At 46.1% G+C, this 17,400-nt stretch overlaps 1 protein-coding gene across 1 annotated transcript in view; it reads left to right on the forward strand.

Annotated features, from left to right (window-relative positions):
- CNTNAP2 (contactin associated protein 2) overlaps positions 1–17,400 on the forward strand; it is a 1,378,773-nt gene that overhangs the window by 1,245,652 nt on the left and 115,721 nt on the right. The window contains exon 21 of the mRNA XM_047095265.1: positions 15,035–15,128. Within this exon, the coding sequence (XP_046951221.1) occupies positions 15,035–15,128 (94 nt within the window). The remainder of the gene's footprint in view (positions 1–15,034; positions 15,129–17,400) is intronic.

A 17,400-nucleotide genomic window follows, 5' to 3' on the forward strand; every position in this document is an offset into this window, starting at 1 on the left:
ACACGGGGAACTGGGTCACGGGAGGGGCGAATTCTCTTCTCACACATCACACGTGAGCCCCTTGTCTTTTCTCTGCCCTGTTCCTCCCCACCTCTGCTAACTCTCCCGTCCCTCCCCACTTTCTACTCCTTGGAACAGCCTCCAAACATAGCATTAGAAGACATTAGTGTTTCCAGAAAGCCGAGCTCTCCTGCCTTCCGTAAGCCGGCAGACTGACCACCAGACCCGTAGCATTTACCCCACATTCTGAAGTCCCTCCGTACGTACGTAAAGATTTTCTTCATGCCCCTTCTCACTCTTTTACCTGGAACAGAGTTTGAAGGATGTGGTGATCAGTCCTCTGATAATGCCAATTTTTAGACTCCATCCTGAATATCGTTATTGCTGCCAAAACCCACCGGCAAAGTAATATCGATGCAGCCTCCGTACTGAAAAGGATGTGTTTACTGAGTTGTGTTTTTTTTTTTAATATCAAGGACTTTAACTATATTACAGTTAAAATCAATAGAAATGTAACCTTTTCAACCACTGAAAATGAGTTCATTTTTATTATTAGTCTTTTTCTGCCATTACAGTGTCATGATTACCAAAGGAACCAGGTCAACTTAAGCTTTATTGAAAGACCATTAGAGAAACAAACTCAAACTCATTTAAATACTGAAGCCACTGCATTAAGAGGATCAATAAAGTCGGAGCACCTGAGGTTGCTTTACTTAAACACCCCACATATGAGAATCATTCCATAATCACAATTTGAGCAAAGCTATAAACCTACCAGACCATCCAATAAATAAGAAAACGCTGTTTCATTGCATACGTTTAGAATGGTAAAGCCCTTAACATTAGTCTGATTACACATACAGCATTTAAATTTTCTCTCAGTATTTTAAAACATCACCTGGCAAAGAATCATTGCTCGACGAATGCCATTTACTTAGGAAAGCCATTCGCTCCCTGGGTCAGGAGAATGACAATGATAGAAAACACCATTTTATTTCTTTAAAAATAACAAACACAGAGTTAGCTAGATGGAAAGGGAGTCTTAGCCTTGCAGGGAGTCAGGAAATTCTCTTTCAAACACTTAGCTTGGTATCTTGCACAAGGTAATGTGTATTAAATTGAATATTTATGACTGATGCCATGGACTTGGATTAAACCCAAACCTCGTGGTGCCTCAGTTTCCCCATCTCTAAGTGTGATAACACCTTTCCATACCTCCTTCCCTAGATACTAGAACAAAGACAAATATCACCATCCTCTTCAAGTTCCTCCTCAGAAACCACAATGTACGTTGCAAACTTGAGTAGTAGTGTTTGGTTAGGATGATTTTAGAATGAAAATGGTTCCTGATGGCATATTGTGTCTAACCTGTGACGCAACCTGGGATCACCACCTGTCCCTGCCTGACATCAGCAGATATGGGAAACATTCTCTTCTTCTTTGTTTAAAAACCACCTATTAGGTTTTTCTAATTAAAAGCTTACGTGTATTTATTGTGAAATGTTCAGAAAAGAACAGAGAGGAAAGTTAAGTTTGCCCGAGAGCTCTGTGTAAAGTCAAGACCTCCATGTTTCCACAAAACCCATCTTGCCTACTCAAGGGCGTTGTTATGACATTTCTGTCTTCCTTCTCCCCTGATGATGGGCTCGTTCCCATCATCAAACAAACATGAGTATTTCTCTGCATTAAAACAAAGTCCTATCCTCAGGGCGCCTGGGTGGCTCAGTCAGTTAAGTTTCCACCTCTTGATCTCGCCTCAGATCATGATCCCGTGGTTTGTGGGATCGAGCCCCTTGTCAGGCTGTATGCTAACAGCGCAGAGCCTGCTTGGGATTCTGTCTGTCCCTCTCTCTGTCCCTCCCCCACCCCCACAAAAAATAAATAAATAAACTTAAAAAAAAAAAGTTCTGTCCTGACCACACTCTCCTCATTTATTTATTTTTCTTGGCAATAAAACTGGAGATAGTGGTCTATTCTCACATTTCAGGTAAGCTTCTAACCATTCTGAGTCACCGTTATTGACGTGTGAATCGCATGCCATGCAATGTGCACACGTGAAGTATACCAGTTGAGGAGTTTTGATGTACACACCCAGGTAACCAAGACCATGGCCAAAATAGAGAATATTTCCAACACCCTGGAAGGTTCCCTCACACCCCTTTGTTGTCGGTCTCCTCCGAAACTGCCCCGAGCAACCACTCATCAGATTTCTATTTCCGTTTCTATAAAACCACGTGTTCATTTTACCTGTTCCATAATCTTATATGAATGGGACCATAGCATCTGTTATCTTTCATTTCTGGCTCCTTCTATTCGGTGTAAGGGTTCTGAGATCCATTCTTCTTATTGTATCTGTAGTTGTACTGTCATTGCTGGGAAGTGTTGCATTTATGAATACACCATCATTTGTTTGTTCATTCACTGGTGAAAAATGGTGGATCATTTCCAGTTGGGGAATATTATGAACAAACCTGTTACGAACATTTGCATATATATGTATGCCATTTTTAAAAATTTCTCTTGGGTAAATATGGGAGTAGAGTTGACAGTTCTCTGGTACGTATCTGTTTAACTTGCTTTCTATTTTATGTGACCTCCAGCAAAACTAGAGAGTTCCAGTTGCCCCACATACTCACCAGCGATTACCATTGCCAGTCTTTTTAATTACATTTGAAGCAGGTGTGCAGGGCTACCTCACCTTGGCCTCAGTTCTCATGTCCCTTGTGACCACTGATGTTGAGCAACTTTTCACGTGCTCATTGACCATTGGCAAATCTTTTGTGAAGCGTCCGTTCACATCTCTTGTGCCTGAAAGATCTGCCTTCTTATTGCTGAGTTAGAAGAGGTTTTTACATGTTCGGTGTACAATTCCATTGCCAGATGCATGTATTGTGAATATTTTTTCTTCTGTTTTCTCTTATACCTATTCTCAGTCATGCTTTTGCCCACTGGCTAGAACTTCTCTCCTCAAGATGGCCGGTGACCTCCTCACTACTAAATCTAATTTTCAGCGCCCCCATGTCTCCACCGTAGGGCAATATTCCACACAAGTGATCCCCTAACTTTTGGGACATTGCCGTGTTCTTGTTTCCTCCTACATCGCTGGGCTTGCTGCTTGGTCTCCTCTACTGGTTCCTCTCCCTCCTAGCCTCCCTCAGTTGGCAAACTTCTGAGCTCAGCCTGTAGTCCTTTCTTCTCTCCTGTTTTTATTCACCTTTTTGGTGGTTTCATCTCAAGTCACTATCCCAACCCCAACCTCTTCCCGTGTTCCAGATTCACATACCACGCGGACATCACACACATCTAACCAACTAGACGTCTAACGAACCTTCAAACTTAATATTTCCAAGTCTAACCCCCTTGGGGGCCGCCCACACACAACCTGCCTCATCTGTAGCCTTTCCAATGGGATTCGATGGCTACCCCATCCTTCCAGCTGCTCAGGTCTCAAACCTGGGAACATCTCTGGAATATCACCCCCTTGTTCCCACACTTCACATCCAGAAAGTCAAAGGTCAGATTGTCTTGATCTTCAAAACATCCATATTCTGAGTGGTCTCACCCTTTGGAACTGAGCTCTGGTACCACCGCCCACTTCTTGACAGACCCTCCATGAACACCCACATGATCGGCAGTGTTTGGGTGAGGCATCTTTTCCCTGCCATGCATGTTCTGAGCCTAAATTCAGCCCTTTGAATGTTCCATTGAATCTCTACCTTGTTTTTTTTAAGTAAGTCTGAATCTCATTCATTTTTGCCACAGCTTCTAAACTATTCATATATATTTTTAATCCTTGTCCTATTATTAGCTTACCCTCTGCAAAGACTTCCAGAACCAAAATTCATACCTTAAGAACACAGTCCCCCACAAGACTGCCCTTGCCTCAGACATCAGCTGCAAGTTCAGGGGTCCAAGGCCACCCTCATTTCTGACCAACTGGCTACAATTTCACTAATTTCTCAAGCTCAACAGCTTGGTAGAATGACTCATGGAACTCGGGAAGGTGCTACATTTATGATAACAGTTTTATTATCAAGGGTGCATATTGGGACCATCCAAAGTGAGGATGTGGAACATGAGATTTGGGAGGTCCCAAAGGAAAGCTTCCTTGTCCTCAGGACACGTCACCCTCCCTGCACCTTGATGTGACAACACAAGAGTATCGTATGTTGGGCTTCTGTGTGCAGAGGATCTTTCTGGTTTTATTATATAGGCGTGACTGATACATTCATTAGCCACCATATCAGACTCAGTCTCCAGCCTTTAATCGGATTGCCTTGATTCACAATTCCCATCAGCCTTCCAACCCTGATGGAAATCCAGTGTCCGCCTCCCTCCCCCCAGGATTTCCAGGGGTCCTCTCTGTCTCTAGTCTCTTCTATGGATGCTCTATCTGAGCCACAATACACCCACCAAAATGAAGCTCACACCTTCTGTGGTATAGAAACACATACAGCCATTCAAAGCATATACTCCGCAGCAGCCCCCATTAGATGTCTCCCCATCATGAGCAGGAGGACACAGCATATTGAATGAAGTCTTGAACAACAGGCAGCTGAATGCTACACATTAGATACTGGTGTCCTCAGCAGGCCCTTTACCCATCATCCCTCTGTAGTGCTTTCTCACATGCCTCACCCCACTCGGTGCTGGGCTCTCTTCTCTCTGATTCCTTCCCCCTGGCTCCCTGCCTCCTTCCTCACCCATCTCCAGGTCTCCCCACCACTATGTTCAACAAGAAGTCAACTCTTCCCAAGACAGGGTCCAAACTTCTAGGACCAGATCAGTCAGGTGCTCGGCAGACATAAAACATCGAATTTTCCCTCCTAGTAAAGAAATTGTAGCTACAGGTAACTACAATAAGTTGGGGGAGATGTAACATCAGAATAAAAATAAGTGAATAAACTAACCTCAGCCATGCTTGGCTCAAATCCAGACTTTACCCCCTGGCATTTAAAGCCCTGGATAATCTAGTGTCCCTTTGCTACCTTCCATTGTCATTTACCATTTCTCTCCAGAACACACCCTAAGAACCAGTGAGGCTGGTTACCTCAGTACCCCCTAGCGATGCATGCTTCCTTCAAAATGCCTCCACTCTGCAAAGTTCAGTATTAAACCATGATGGCAGTTATTCTCAGTACCAGACATCTTAGAATTTGGGTAATACTTTATACTCAGTTTTCGTATATTGTTTTATACTATTACTCCCTGATTATTTTATCAGTCTTATTTCCAAAACAGGAGTAGAAACACCTTGAACCCAGCTGGGCACGTCTCTATGTACATCTTCAGCTTTGCTCCAGACCCACTTCACAAGGTGGCTGGTCAATAAAATCGCATGAAAAGTCCTTGCCTAGTGTTAGAAGGTATTAGAAGCCCTGTCGTTTACAGAGAGACCACTGCTAGAAGGAGATATGGTCAGGGGGTGACTTGAGCCCTCTGCCCAGGGTCCCCCTCTTCCCACAGGGAAGGCCCCCTCGGTGTCAGGTCACCCTGTGGTAATCATCCGCCCATGCCCTGGATAGCCTATGGGATGGGTGCACCACTGGACAGGGGTAACCTTCTTAAGTAGTTCACACTGACAGATGCCTCCAGCTGGTGCAGCCAACCTGCTCACTTCTAAAAGATTTGACCAATTGTATCCTTCCGTGAAGGGCTTATCTTCAAATAAAGTCCTTCTATCTGGACCAGTCACCGTGAGGGCGCCATGTTGAGGACTTGACAATCAGAGAAGCCATCCACTTCCACACAGACCAGTCCCCAACTCAGCAGATAAACAACGTGACACCAGTAACATCAGACACACCAGACTATAACAGTTCCACTCTTCATAGATTCATGAGACAGAGGTTTCCTAATATATCATTTTTATTGATGGCCTCATTAACACTCCCCCATATGACTTGCCCGGAATTCACCAGGAGCCAAATTTCAACAACCCCTGAAAACGCATGCTTGACAAATTGAGATCACAGGGGCTAAAAAAAAGACTAAAATAGAAATGGCCTCAATCACATTTGTCGTGTCTACATCGCTTCTCATAATTGTTCTCGTTCTTGTTTTGTTATCGTTTTCACTTAATTGAAAATGTTTGCCACTGCATTATATACTTTCAGCAACACGTCAAGACCTGTTTTCATAACTGACCATTTCTAATTTTGTTTTTCCTCCTCTTCTTTGTCTTCTCCCTTTTACCACCCATTTATTTGCTTTTCCTTATTCCTGGAAAGTCATTGTATAATCTACTAAAATGTGTTTGGCCGTGAGCCCTTCAGGAAAATATGCCGTATGAAATGATTTCATTGATGATGATTGTGTAAATTATTGTCAAACCCACCCACTACGTGTAATGATTAAATTGACCAGTTACTGAAGGGATTTTAAATATGAAGTTATATAGGGGCGCCTGGGTGGCTCAGTCAGTTGAGTGCCGACTTCAGCTCAGGTCATGATCTCATGTTTTGTGGGTTCAAGTCCTGCATCAGGTTCTGTGCTGACAGCTTGGAGCCTGGAGCCTGCTTGGGATTCTATGTCTCCCTCTCTCTCTCTCTGCCTCTACCCTTCTCGTGCTCTCTCAAAAATAAAATAAACATTAAAAAAAAATAGTATGAAATTGTATAAAAACCATGAGCTATGCTCATACTAGATCTCTAAGAAGAAACTTGGAGGCATAATTACTAGAGATTAGTTCAGATATGAATTTTTAAAGCCTTACCTTTATCTTCTGAATTCTCATGTGCAAGTCAAAACACAAACCTAGATATGTTTTACCAGATTCTTTAAAAACAACTGTAGAGTGTTTGGGTCATTCCTACCATAAAAATCTTTAAAACTAATGCTGTTAAAGAAATGCTGTATCAGCTCTGAAATAAGAATTACTCTTCTCATTCACTTAGACTTATAAAAACCGTACAGATTTACTGATACAAAACCAGTATGTTGATTTGTTTGTTTATTTTTAACAATTTATGCTTTAAATAGTATTTGGTGTTTTTCCAGTAGGTGGAGTGTTAGGCTAGGGGAAGCAGGGCAACATTTGAAAGCTTTTTTTTTTTTCCTTTTTACAATTTTGAGGAATTTTTGATATAAAACATAAATCACCTAATGGATTCATTAATTCTTTTAATGCATCAATACCACAAAATTCCGGTTGCCCTGGATCTTATGAGGCAGAGATACTGCACTGATTACATTACCATAATAATGACAGCATAGTAACACCACCAATAAATACTTATAATGCCTCTTGTTTTAAAATTGTTTATCAAGCCATCAGTGAAGCCTCCTGACATCTCTGAGGGAGAAATAACGCACCCACACGGCAAAGAAAGATCTGTCTCTTAAATCCTTTGTCTCTTCAGCCTTAAGCATTTCTGGAAGAGAACCTTCCCGTGAGTTTATTAATGTTGGTTCAAGGCTGATGCCACCACTTGAGTCTGTGAACTTGGGCAAAATCACTAACTCTCCCTGGGACCTCCTCTACATGTGTGGGGAAAGAGGCGATACACAGCTGTCTTCAGGCCCCTCCCTCCTTAAAGTACCCCGACTGAACCTGACCTTTGTGTAAGCATTTCCTCCAGGCTGGATATTAGGAGCCAAATTTGCTGAGATATTTGAATACATATGGCAGAGACGGCTCTGGTTACGACGTGTGGGTCTTAGAATCGAATGTGAGCACCCTCTTCCTGGGCTCTTTCCACCCTCCGCCCTCACTAGGATTAGCTGCCATGGGGTATGTGCTAAACGACACCACACCGCTATGTCTGGGAGCGAAGTCATAGCAGCAATCTGCTCAGAGCTCCAGGGACCTGAAGGGTGCCTGGGTGGCTCAGTGCGTTAAGTGTCCGACTTCAGCTCAGGTCATGATCTCAAGGTTCTTGGGTGGGAGCCCCAAGTCGGGCTCACGGATCATTCTGTGCTGACAGCTCAGAGCCCGGAGCCTGCTTCAGATTCTGTCTCTCTCAAAGATAAAGAAACATTAAAAATTAAAAATTAAAAAAAAAAAAGCCCCAGGGACCTGGGAAAACACTGCTTCTCGGGCCCATAGTAACAAGACATTTTCAGAGAAACCTTAAGTAATATCTGGCCCAACCTCCTTGTTTTACGAAGGAGGAAACACCTCGGGAGTGTTTGTGACACGTTGAGCAGCATTGCCAGGAGCTGACTCCCAGCCCTGTTCCTGCTCCTGCAAAACACCCCTCCCCTCTCACAGCGGAAATCTGGAAGACACCCTCGCAAGGAGAGTAAGGTTCCCAGCCCCTGCCACCCTCCAAAGAAGAGAAACGAGGTCCTAGCAACCCAGGTGTTGGAGGGGGTGGGACGGTAACAAGAGAAAAGGGGTGAAGACCAGCCACTTACCCTCCTCATGTTGGGAGAGAGCCCCCAGCCCCCATATACAAGGCATTTCCCATTCTAGAAAGACTTGGGGCTGGTGGATTCAGCTGGATCTTTCCTCGCTGTGGAGGCAAAGTCTTCTTTGCTTTGTCTTGGAGTTAGAAGGATCCCAGAGCCAGATGCGGGCTTCAGAGAAGGGGCTACGGAGACGGTGTTTGAGCCCAGCTCATCAGGGCCCCGTGCTGAGGCATTGGGCTAGAAAAAAGCCAGTGGTCAGATACTAAATCCCAGAATAAGGAATCATTCATTGTCTTTGGCGAAGGGAGAATAGAAGGTCGTGCCAGGCAAATATCACGCACAAGCACATACAAAGTCCTGATGAAGCATGCGTGAGAGGGCTTAGTGGGTCCAAAGGACTGGGAGAGGTTGAGTAGGGTCAGAGCAGAGAGGCAACAGGGAGGGGAGAACGCTCCGCTGTCCCCTCCCCTTGTTCTAGGAAGATGCCACCTTCCCCTCTGATCTTGTCCTGAAGAGGCAAAGGCTCCCCGGCTTGTGTTTCTGCAGGTAACTGAGTTATTCGGTTAACTCCCCATTCGTGGAGGCCACATAACACACTGGGGCAGCTCCATTACAGACCTTCATCACTAACCCAGTTCTAAAAGCTGGACTGTTTCCCACGTATCCCACGGTTCGGTTACAGAGGAGAGTGCTTCTTGGCCTCTTTCCTCCCTGTACGTATCTCTGTAACTGGGGCTTATGAGCTCTTTAGGCCAAAGTCGAACTAAGGTAGAATGCAGTGTGCCCTCTCACTGGGTCTACACTCCAAATGGCCACCTACCGTCTGCATTGCTGGTCACTCTTGGAATCGGAGGGACGGTCACATGGCCTGACAGTATAGGCTGGGAGAGGCTGGCACCCTGGCCCCCACAATGAAGCGTTTGTTTGTGGTCCTGGGAATGTGCTACACTGACTGGTGGGCCAGTGTCCAGTCCCAGAGGCCCTTGGAGTAGTGGGAAGGGAACCAAAGCGTAAAGATTCCAAGTCACAGATCAGCCATCAACCCGTCTCCTTCCGTGCAGTCTTCAAGGATGCAGTCAGGTGTATGCACCCAAACCTGATGGCCACAAAGTTCTGTGAGGCCTTCTGTCACTGGGTCGTCCATAGAGCTTTCCAAGAAGAACCGAATTCTAATGGAAGTAAAAAAAACTAGGGTTCCCATGCCTTAAACACACACACACACACACACACACACACACAGATACAGACACATCAGTGTGGCTCAGCCAGTGACGACTCCTTTAATGAATGTTAAGCAAGCACCTGAGATGATACAGGCCCACTCCATGTGGGTCCTAAAAGGGCCGGGAGGTTTACCAGATAAATCCACAGAAAAGAAGCAACCACGAGTCCAAAGGCGAGGTGCCGTCCTGGGCTCCGACATCCCGTGTGTTCCCTCTGCCTGTTCAGCCCCCTGCTCAAGGTTTCCCAAGCCGCAACAGGCCAGGCGCTAGCTCCCGGGGAGGGAGAGGTGATAGGGCTTGTCCCCTGTCCTCATAGAGTCACCTTCTAGCCAGGGGACAGGAGGGGACAGGCTGCAGCCCTGTAGCTGGTGGGAGACCCACGAAAACCCCACTTTGCTGACTCCCACTCTCATGTAAGTTTACTGTGTCGTCTCCATTAACGAGAACGAGGTGGCTTGGGGTCAGGAAGAGTCTCTTAAGTCAATGAGCCCTTGGTGCCGGGGCTGAGCACTGCTCTTCCCCGTTCTCGGCCAGTTGTCAGTTGTGAACGGCCCGCAGGGACCCGTCTGCGGGCCCCCCAGTGGGACGAGGTTAAGATGGGAGAGAAAGGGACAGTGTCTTCTCTTCATACTCCTTCTCCTGTAACATCCACGGGGGTTCAGGTGGGGAGGAGGGGGATGATTCGGGGATGAGACGAGCCGATCATTGGTGTCACCCCTGATGTCTGTTTGCAGTGACCTTTCCTTATGGTCAGGCTTGACCTTCAGCGCGGAATAAAAACCTCCATCAAGATGGTATGTCCTGAATTCGGTGTTTCTGAGCTAACTCCACGTGTTACCAAAAACTAAGGGTTAGGAAAGGAGGCGCGACATCCGGGGCCCTGGTCCAGGGTGTGGCTTCCTCTCGGGTGGAGCCAGCCATCCGTCCCCGTGGTGGCACCTCATCCACGCCGCTTCAGTCTTTCTCCTCTGTCCCTTCCCTGCCTCCTCCGCTTCACCCCCAAGACGCGAGCAAGGCCGATGAAACTCCTTCACACGATGGCTTAAACATGCAAATGAACCGAAATTGTAAAATAATACCTGAATGAACATTAAAGCTCACAGCTCAGCACGTAGGACAGGAGCCCCAGCCCGAATCAGTATAATGGTAAATGTTGAACAAATTAGTGCTTCCTTAAGGTCACCCCGGGGCACACGGAGTCACAGTCCTTAATCTTAATGAGCCTCCATTACACAATCTCTTATTGCCTCTTAACTGCCAGGAAAATGACCACCAGCTAAACGTACAGCAGAATAGTTCACTTGGACCCCAAAGAAATTACCTTGAAATTATTACACTTAACCATGGCCAATGCACCAGGGCTCCTGGGAAAAGAGGCGGCCAGCTACCTGGCAATACCGAGTGAAGTGATATCGTTTGACATGGCCTTGGGCTTTTCGGGTCCAGCCTTTCTCGCCTTATCTGATGTAATAATGCATTTCCTCTCTCAAATGTCAATATTTAAAATGCGGTTGATCCTCCCCCTCCCCTAGCGGATGTGGCTGGGCTAATTCTGGAGGCGGTGGCTTGTAGCTCACAGTTCGGTCTCCAGCTAGAAGGCTAACTCTGCCGCTTACTCTCTTTCTGCTTGGGACGCTTTCCGTATCACCGAAGAACAGGACGCCTATCCCATGTCTAGTCGATAAGATGTGAACAGCCTGGCGAGCCTTGCATACAGTCGTGGCTCAATACATGCTTCTCCCTTTCCTGGTGGAGCTGTCTGGGCCCAGTCAGGAGACCGAAACCACACAGTGGGTTACGCGTGGGGTTTTTGATATAAGCGTTGACTACGGTAAAGGGAAACTGCACGATCGAAGGGAACGCCAGGAGCATTTCGTAGAGGCTCCCGCCTCCATCCCGCAGAGCTGAGGGGCGGTGGAGGGTCTCAGACGTCGTTGGAGAAGATCATTCAGCCCTCCGGAGAGCAGGAAGGGCCTGGTCTGGCCAGCCTGGAGCTGCTTCCTGCCACGCAGCAGGCCACGGTCTGGAGTGCAGGTGCCTGTCAGGCTGCGGTGCGTGCAGTGGGAGACAGAAGGCCTTTGGAGCACGTGGGCCAATGGGGGGGACGGCGCAGGGCCTCTTATTGTCACCTCCGGAGGGCTTGTCACCAGGCTGCACCGTCGCGGAGGCATCACTGTGTGGGCCCGCGGCTCAGACAGACTCTACTTCCTTGACGAAGTAAGACTTAGGAGTATTCGGGACATTCGTAGATAAATCAGAACCAGGCAGGGTCGCTGTCACTTCGGGTGACAGAATCAAGATTCGAAACCTTTTGCTTCAACACAAGAGAGAAAAAAACACTGCATATAAATAGAGCTAAAATTTAGGTTTGGGTTCAGGTTCTTAACCGCGTACGTATAGGAAGGGGGTAAAGTCGAAAGGAACCTATGGAGACAAGCCAGGAATTTTATTTTACTATGAGCTCAATCCAAGTGATATTAAAGGGCTGCTAAAAAGCCACGTCTGTCTGGTCTGGAGCCACAGAAACGGTTCAAGAAGGTAATTCTACGGGATGGGTCAGGCCACGTCTGAGGACTGATTTCACTCCGTGTGCACTTTATCTTTTTATTTATTTATTTATTTTTAACCTTTATTCATTTTTGAGACACAGAGAGAGACAGAACTTGAGGTGGGGCGGGGCAGAGAGAGAGGGAGACACAGAATCCAAAGCAGGCTCCAGGCTCTGAGCTGTCAGCACAGAGCCCGATGCGGGGCTTGAACTCATGGGCCATGAGATCATGACCTGAAGTCGGACACCTAACCGACTGAGCCACCCAGGCACCCCTGTGTCTACTACTTTAAGAGTTAGATTAACATATAGCAACACATTTTTATTGAGGACCTACTATGTGCTTGGCAGTGTACAGGGCCAAAAGACAAAAGCAATCTAAAAGTCTAAACATCAAAATTTGATAGTTTTTAAGATTATGCACAGTATATTCATAAAATGGAATACCAGTCATTCCTGACAAGTGATTTAGTTGTAGATTTATTGACATGGAATTTCATAATACATCTTTAAGTAATGAAAAGTAAATACAAAGCAATATGCATAGTTGGGTTCCATCCAATTTTTGGGAAAAAATCACAGCTATATACGTTACAACTGACTTGATAAAAACATTATCACCACGTGGGTTTTTTTTCCTGCAAATCTATACTATTATTTTCTCTATAATGAACGTATATTGTTTGTATCCATCTTTAAGTTCTTTGGCAAGACAGATAAAAATATAAGAAGTATTTAGGGGAAGATCATCGCTGTGAAGCATGTAGGGTAGCCGCTTATGTTGGCTTTCCACGAGTATCTTTTTTGACCACAAAAACTTTCTGACCGCGGAAGTGGAGGGACGGACCGCAGCAGTTACCTATATTTGCCGCCAGATGGCGCCAAAGCAGCTGGCTAATATTTAGCAGCCAGCAGAGCAACTTGGTGAGATTTCAAGGATCTTAAGATTCTCTGGCCAGAATAAGTGTTTTGTGAGCGATGCACTTCAAATTACAGAAAACCTCTCAGAATTAGAGCTGAGCATGCCAGCGTTTGCTTTGCCAGTGTTTTCTGGAGCTCTGTTACGGTGCCTGCAGTTCCCATGCACGGTAACTTGCTATACTCCACCAGCTCTGCAGGTCAGCCTTCCCCAGATTCCTGAGATGCGATGAGTCTTTGAACCCCGGCTTTTCAATAAGCCCTGCGTCTCTAGTAAGCAGTCTCAGGAGTCAGGTGTAGATCATTCCCCAAAGAGGCTCATCCGCCACGCGGCACGTGAGATGAGCTCACTTCCCAGCGCCTTGCTGCTGACAGCCTCACTTCCCGCAGCCTCAGCCCAGTTTTATCGGTGACCAAGGACCCGGGAGTGGGTCGTTTCTGGAGTCTGGACGCTGCCTTCAGCAAGCCCCCCGTGTGCAGTTCCAGCAGCGCAGGGACGGTGGCGCCGTGTTTCCTCTCGCCTGCACCCTACGCCTGCTTACCTTAGCGGGTACGAAACTCATCTCAGAAAAGCGAAAGGCTGCGAAAGAGATTTTTCACAGGTGGCTACAAAGAGGCGCAGAAAACTCCAGAAGCTCCCGGTGGGGGAAACAGAACTAGACGGTGTCAAATGTAAGAAGACAGCTAAGGCAGGAAAAGCCATGTTGGGACACAGAGGACAGGAGACGTCCTCGTACTGGGAAATCGGCGTTTGCACTTGGTTCCCAGGAAATGTAACCAGAAACGGGCGTTGCTCCGACAGCCATGATCTGTAAGCTCTTTCCACCTGCTTCATTTTTCCCTTCCCTCCACTGCCAACTACCCCCCTCTCGGAAAGAACGAGCCTTGCTGGAGCACATGTGTCTTTGTCCCCTCCAGGCTGTAATGTCCCTGCCCTGTGGGGGTATCGTCCTCATTTGATAAGCCAAAAAACTATATTTTACCCAACTTGGATGTCAACATTGAATATACATATTTATGTATATATATTCATATTCGAGTATACATACCAAAGCTCAGCATTGGTCTGAAAGCTTATATGGTATGGAAAGGTGAATAAAACAGGACAATAAGCAGATCTTAAAGAAAATTCATTGTTATAGATGTAGCATTTTCTGTCTCAGAAATCAATACTGGATATTAGATCAAGTAGACTTTATTGAAATGAGCAAGGGGGTTGCCTGGGTGGTTCGGTCGGTGAAGTGTCCAACTCTTTTTTTCTTTTAAGTTTATTTATTTGTTTTAAGAGGGAGCGAGAGAGAGAATCCCAAGCAGGCTGTATACCACCAGTGCAGAGCCCGATGTAGGGCTCAAACTCACAAACCGTGAGATCATGACCTGAGCTGAAGTCAGATGCTTGACCGATTGAGACACCTAGGCATCCCAAGTGTCCAGCTCTTGATTTCAGCTCAGGTCATGATCTCACGGTTCATGAGTTTGAGCCCCACACCGGGCTCTGTGCTGACAGTGCAGAGCCTGCTTGGGATTCTCTCTCTCCCTCCCTCCCTCCCTCCCTCTCTCTCTCTCTCTCTCCTTCTCTCTCTCTCTCTCTCTCTCTCTCTCTCTCTCTCTCTGCTCCTCCCTGCTTGCTCTCTATTTCTCTCCCAAAATAAATACAAGTAAACTTTAAAAAAACACAGCAAATAAAATGAACAAGGATCTTATCCAGCCGAAAATGTTCACAAATTCTTCACAGCAAATGTGCGTAAGTTGCAGAACAATTCATAAGGTGTCTTCACTTCCCAAGCTCAGATATTTTCAAATAACCCCAGAGAAGGAATAAATGGGCTTCCCGTTTTCTCAGGCTGGTATTTCAGAGTCAGCACCTTCTGAAGTAAGATATCGGGACACCAGAGTTCGAAGAGTGATGTCATCCCCCCCCCCCCAGGAAGATTTGATTCCAGGGCAAGTTAGCCATTTCCTTCTAAAAGTGTCTCTTGTTTTCTTCCCGCAGCTCGATCATTATCCTTCTGTGAGTTACCATCTGCCGAGTTCATCTGACACCTTGTTCAATTCTCCCAAGTCGCTCTTTCTAGGAAAAGTTATAGGTAAGAATTCTGTGCTTTCGGTATAAACGTGCGGTAAGAATATGTTTGGTATAAGAATTATATTGGCTGGTGTGACTTTGGATTTTTTAAGTGACTGGGTAAATTTCTTGTCATTGGGTTCCATCACCGATCTCTTTCTTCTCGGTTTGGTTCGAGAGAAGGTGTGTTGTTTTCCTCAGTGATGCAGGAGAGAAGGTTTATCAGATGGTCTTGGGGGTAAATTGTTCAAGTGATACGTTCTAAAGCCGCTACTTTGCCTTTGAAACACGCTGTGATCGGTGGTTGTGGACTATGTTGTCCGTGAAGGAAAAGGAGCCAGCGTCGTTTGGGACATGACACAAACTGAAACACAAGTGAGGCTCAGTCCCTGTTCCCTGCTTCTTCATGTGAAATTTGCTCACGGGTTCGTTGAAGATCCACACCTACTAACAGTATTTAATTTCTTCTTTGTCTAAGCACATCAACGTGGTTCCGTCTTCCTCTCCCTCTGAGAGAGCTAGCTGAGATTATTTGCAAATTAGAAGGCCAGTGGGAATTGGAAAATTGTGCCAGAATACCCACCTTCTATGTGTGATCGTGAATCTGAGAGTCATTCTCGCCCTTTTCTTACCATAGATCAGCACTGTCTAGAGTAAAAGACAGATGTGATTGGTTACATATTAAGTGATTGATGTACAATGTATATGTATACATATATACATATGTATATATATACATATATACACACACACATATTTACACATACATATATGTGTGTGTGTGTATATATATATATATATATATATATTTTTTTTTTTTTTTTTTTTTTTTTTACTATGAGAATGGATGTTGTGAACCAAGAATGGAAATGGTGGGTAATGCACAGGCCAAGGAGGAGGTGAGTTTGTGTCCAGAAAGTAGTAGGGATCAGAATGTCATTAACTGTAAAAAACACTCATTTCAAAAGATGAGGGCAGGGCAGATAATTAAGAGAACAGGTGACCCGACGTATAAGAAAAATAATAATAATGTACGCTTACACAGGACTTACTACAAACCAAGATCCATCCTAAACACCTTAGATAGATGAACTCACTGAACCTTCACAGTGAGTCTGTGAGATCATTAAGATTGTTATTCAAGAGCATGCAAGATTGTCTCCATTTCACAGATGAGAAAAGCAAGGCACAGAGAGGTTAAATATCTTGCCCGAGACTGCCTACTTAGCAAAAGGTAGAGCCAAAACTTGAACCCAGGCAGGCAGATACATTGACCTCACCCCCAACCCCTGTGCCTTAGTCTCTGTGCGGGTTGACCGAGAAATGAAAAAAGGAAGGAGGTTTGGGCAGCAGAGGGTGAGTGGTTGAGGGACATGTCCCACGTCTGACGCCAGAATGTGGCCAAGAGCAAAAAATACTCCTGGACTCAGAAGCAGGAACACAGCAGACAAGCAGAGCTGGGCTTGGAGCCCCCAAGGGAAAGGCCGTGTCCTCAGGAAAAGACAGGAGGGGTGGCATTTGCTCAGTCACCGGGTGGGAACAGAGGGAGGGCTGAAATTCACTGTGTGCTTTGTGCTAAACATCTCGTGTGTGTAAATGTGACGTTGAATGTCACAACCATCCAGTGAAGCCGGAGCTATGACTGTTAAACCCATCTGGAAGCGGAGAGGGCCAGCCGCCTGGTCAGCTTTACCTGGTCTGCGGTAAAGCAGGGTTTTCGAGGTAGGGCTCTCTTGACGAGAGCCCGTGGCCTTAAGCAGATCAAAAGAACTTGTCCAGCAGGGATGGAGCGGGAAGTCAAGTGTTGGCATCAATGGGCAACAGGGAGCGGCTGTTCAGTGGAGGAAAGCCTCGGCATTGGTCAGGCGTCCATCCCAAGACACTGGTGAGTGCCCACGTCTCGCCACGTGCCTTCCTGCCATTCAGTCAAGAATAATTGAACATGTTAAGTGCTTCTTCGGGGCCATAAGCATTCCTTCAACACAGACTCTACACCATGATACTACGATGGTCCTAAAGATACCACACGGGGATGTTCTTGGAGTGACATCCACTGTGAACTCACACCTGTAACAGTGAATTTCATGGCTTTAGGAAAAGTCACAAAGTCAAGTTCCACCGGCAACGCTGAGGGCGGCTCAGGGCCTGGAACCCGCTTTGGATTCTGTGTCTCCCTCTCTCTCTGCCCCTCCCCTGCTCGCACTCTGTCTCTCTTGCTCTTAAAAATAAATAAACAAAGGGGCGCCTGGGTGGCGCAGTCGGTTAAGCGTCCGACTTCAGCCAGGTCACGATCT

Source organism: Lynx rufus, unplaced genomic scaffold (genome assembly GCF_022079265.1).
Source record: "Lynx rufus isolate CCGP_SWC_20201006 ecotype Redwood Valley unplaced genomic scaffold, mLynRuf1.p SCAF_4, whole genome shotgun sequence".
Lineage (NCBI taxonomy): Eukaryota > Metazoa > Chordata > Mammalia > Carnivora > Felidae > Lynx > Lynx rufus.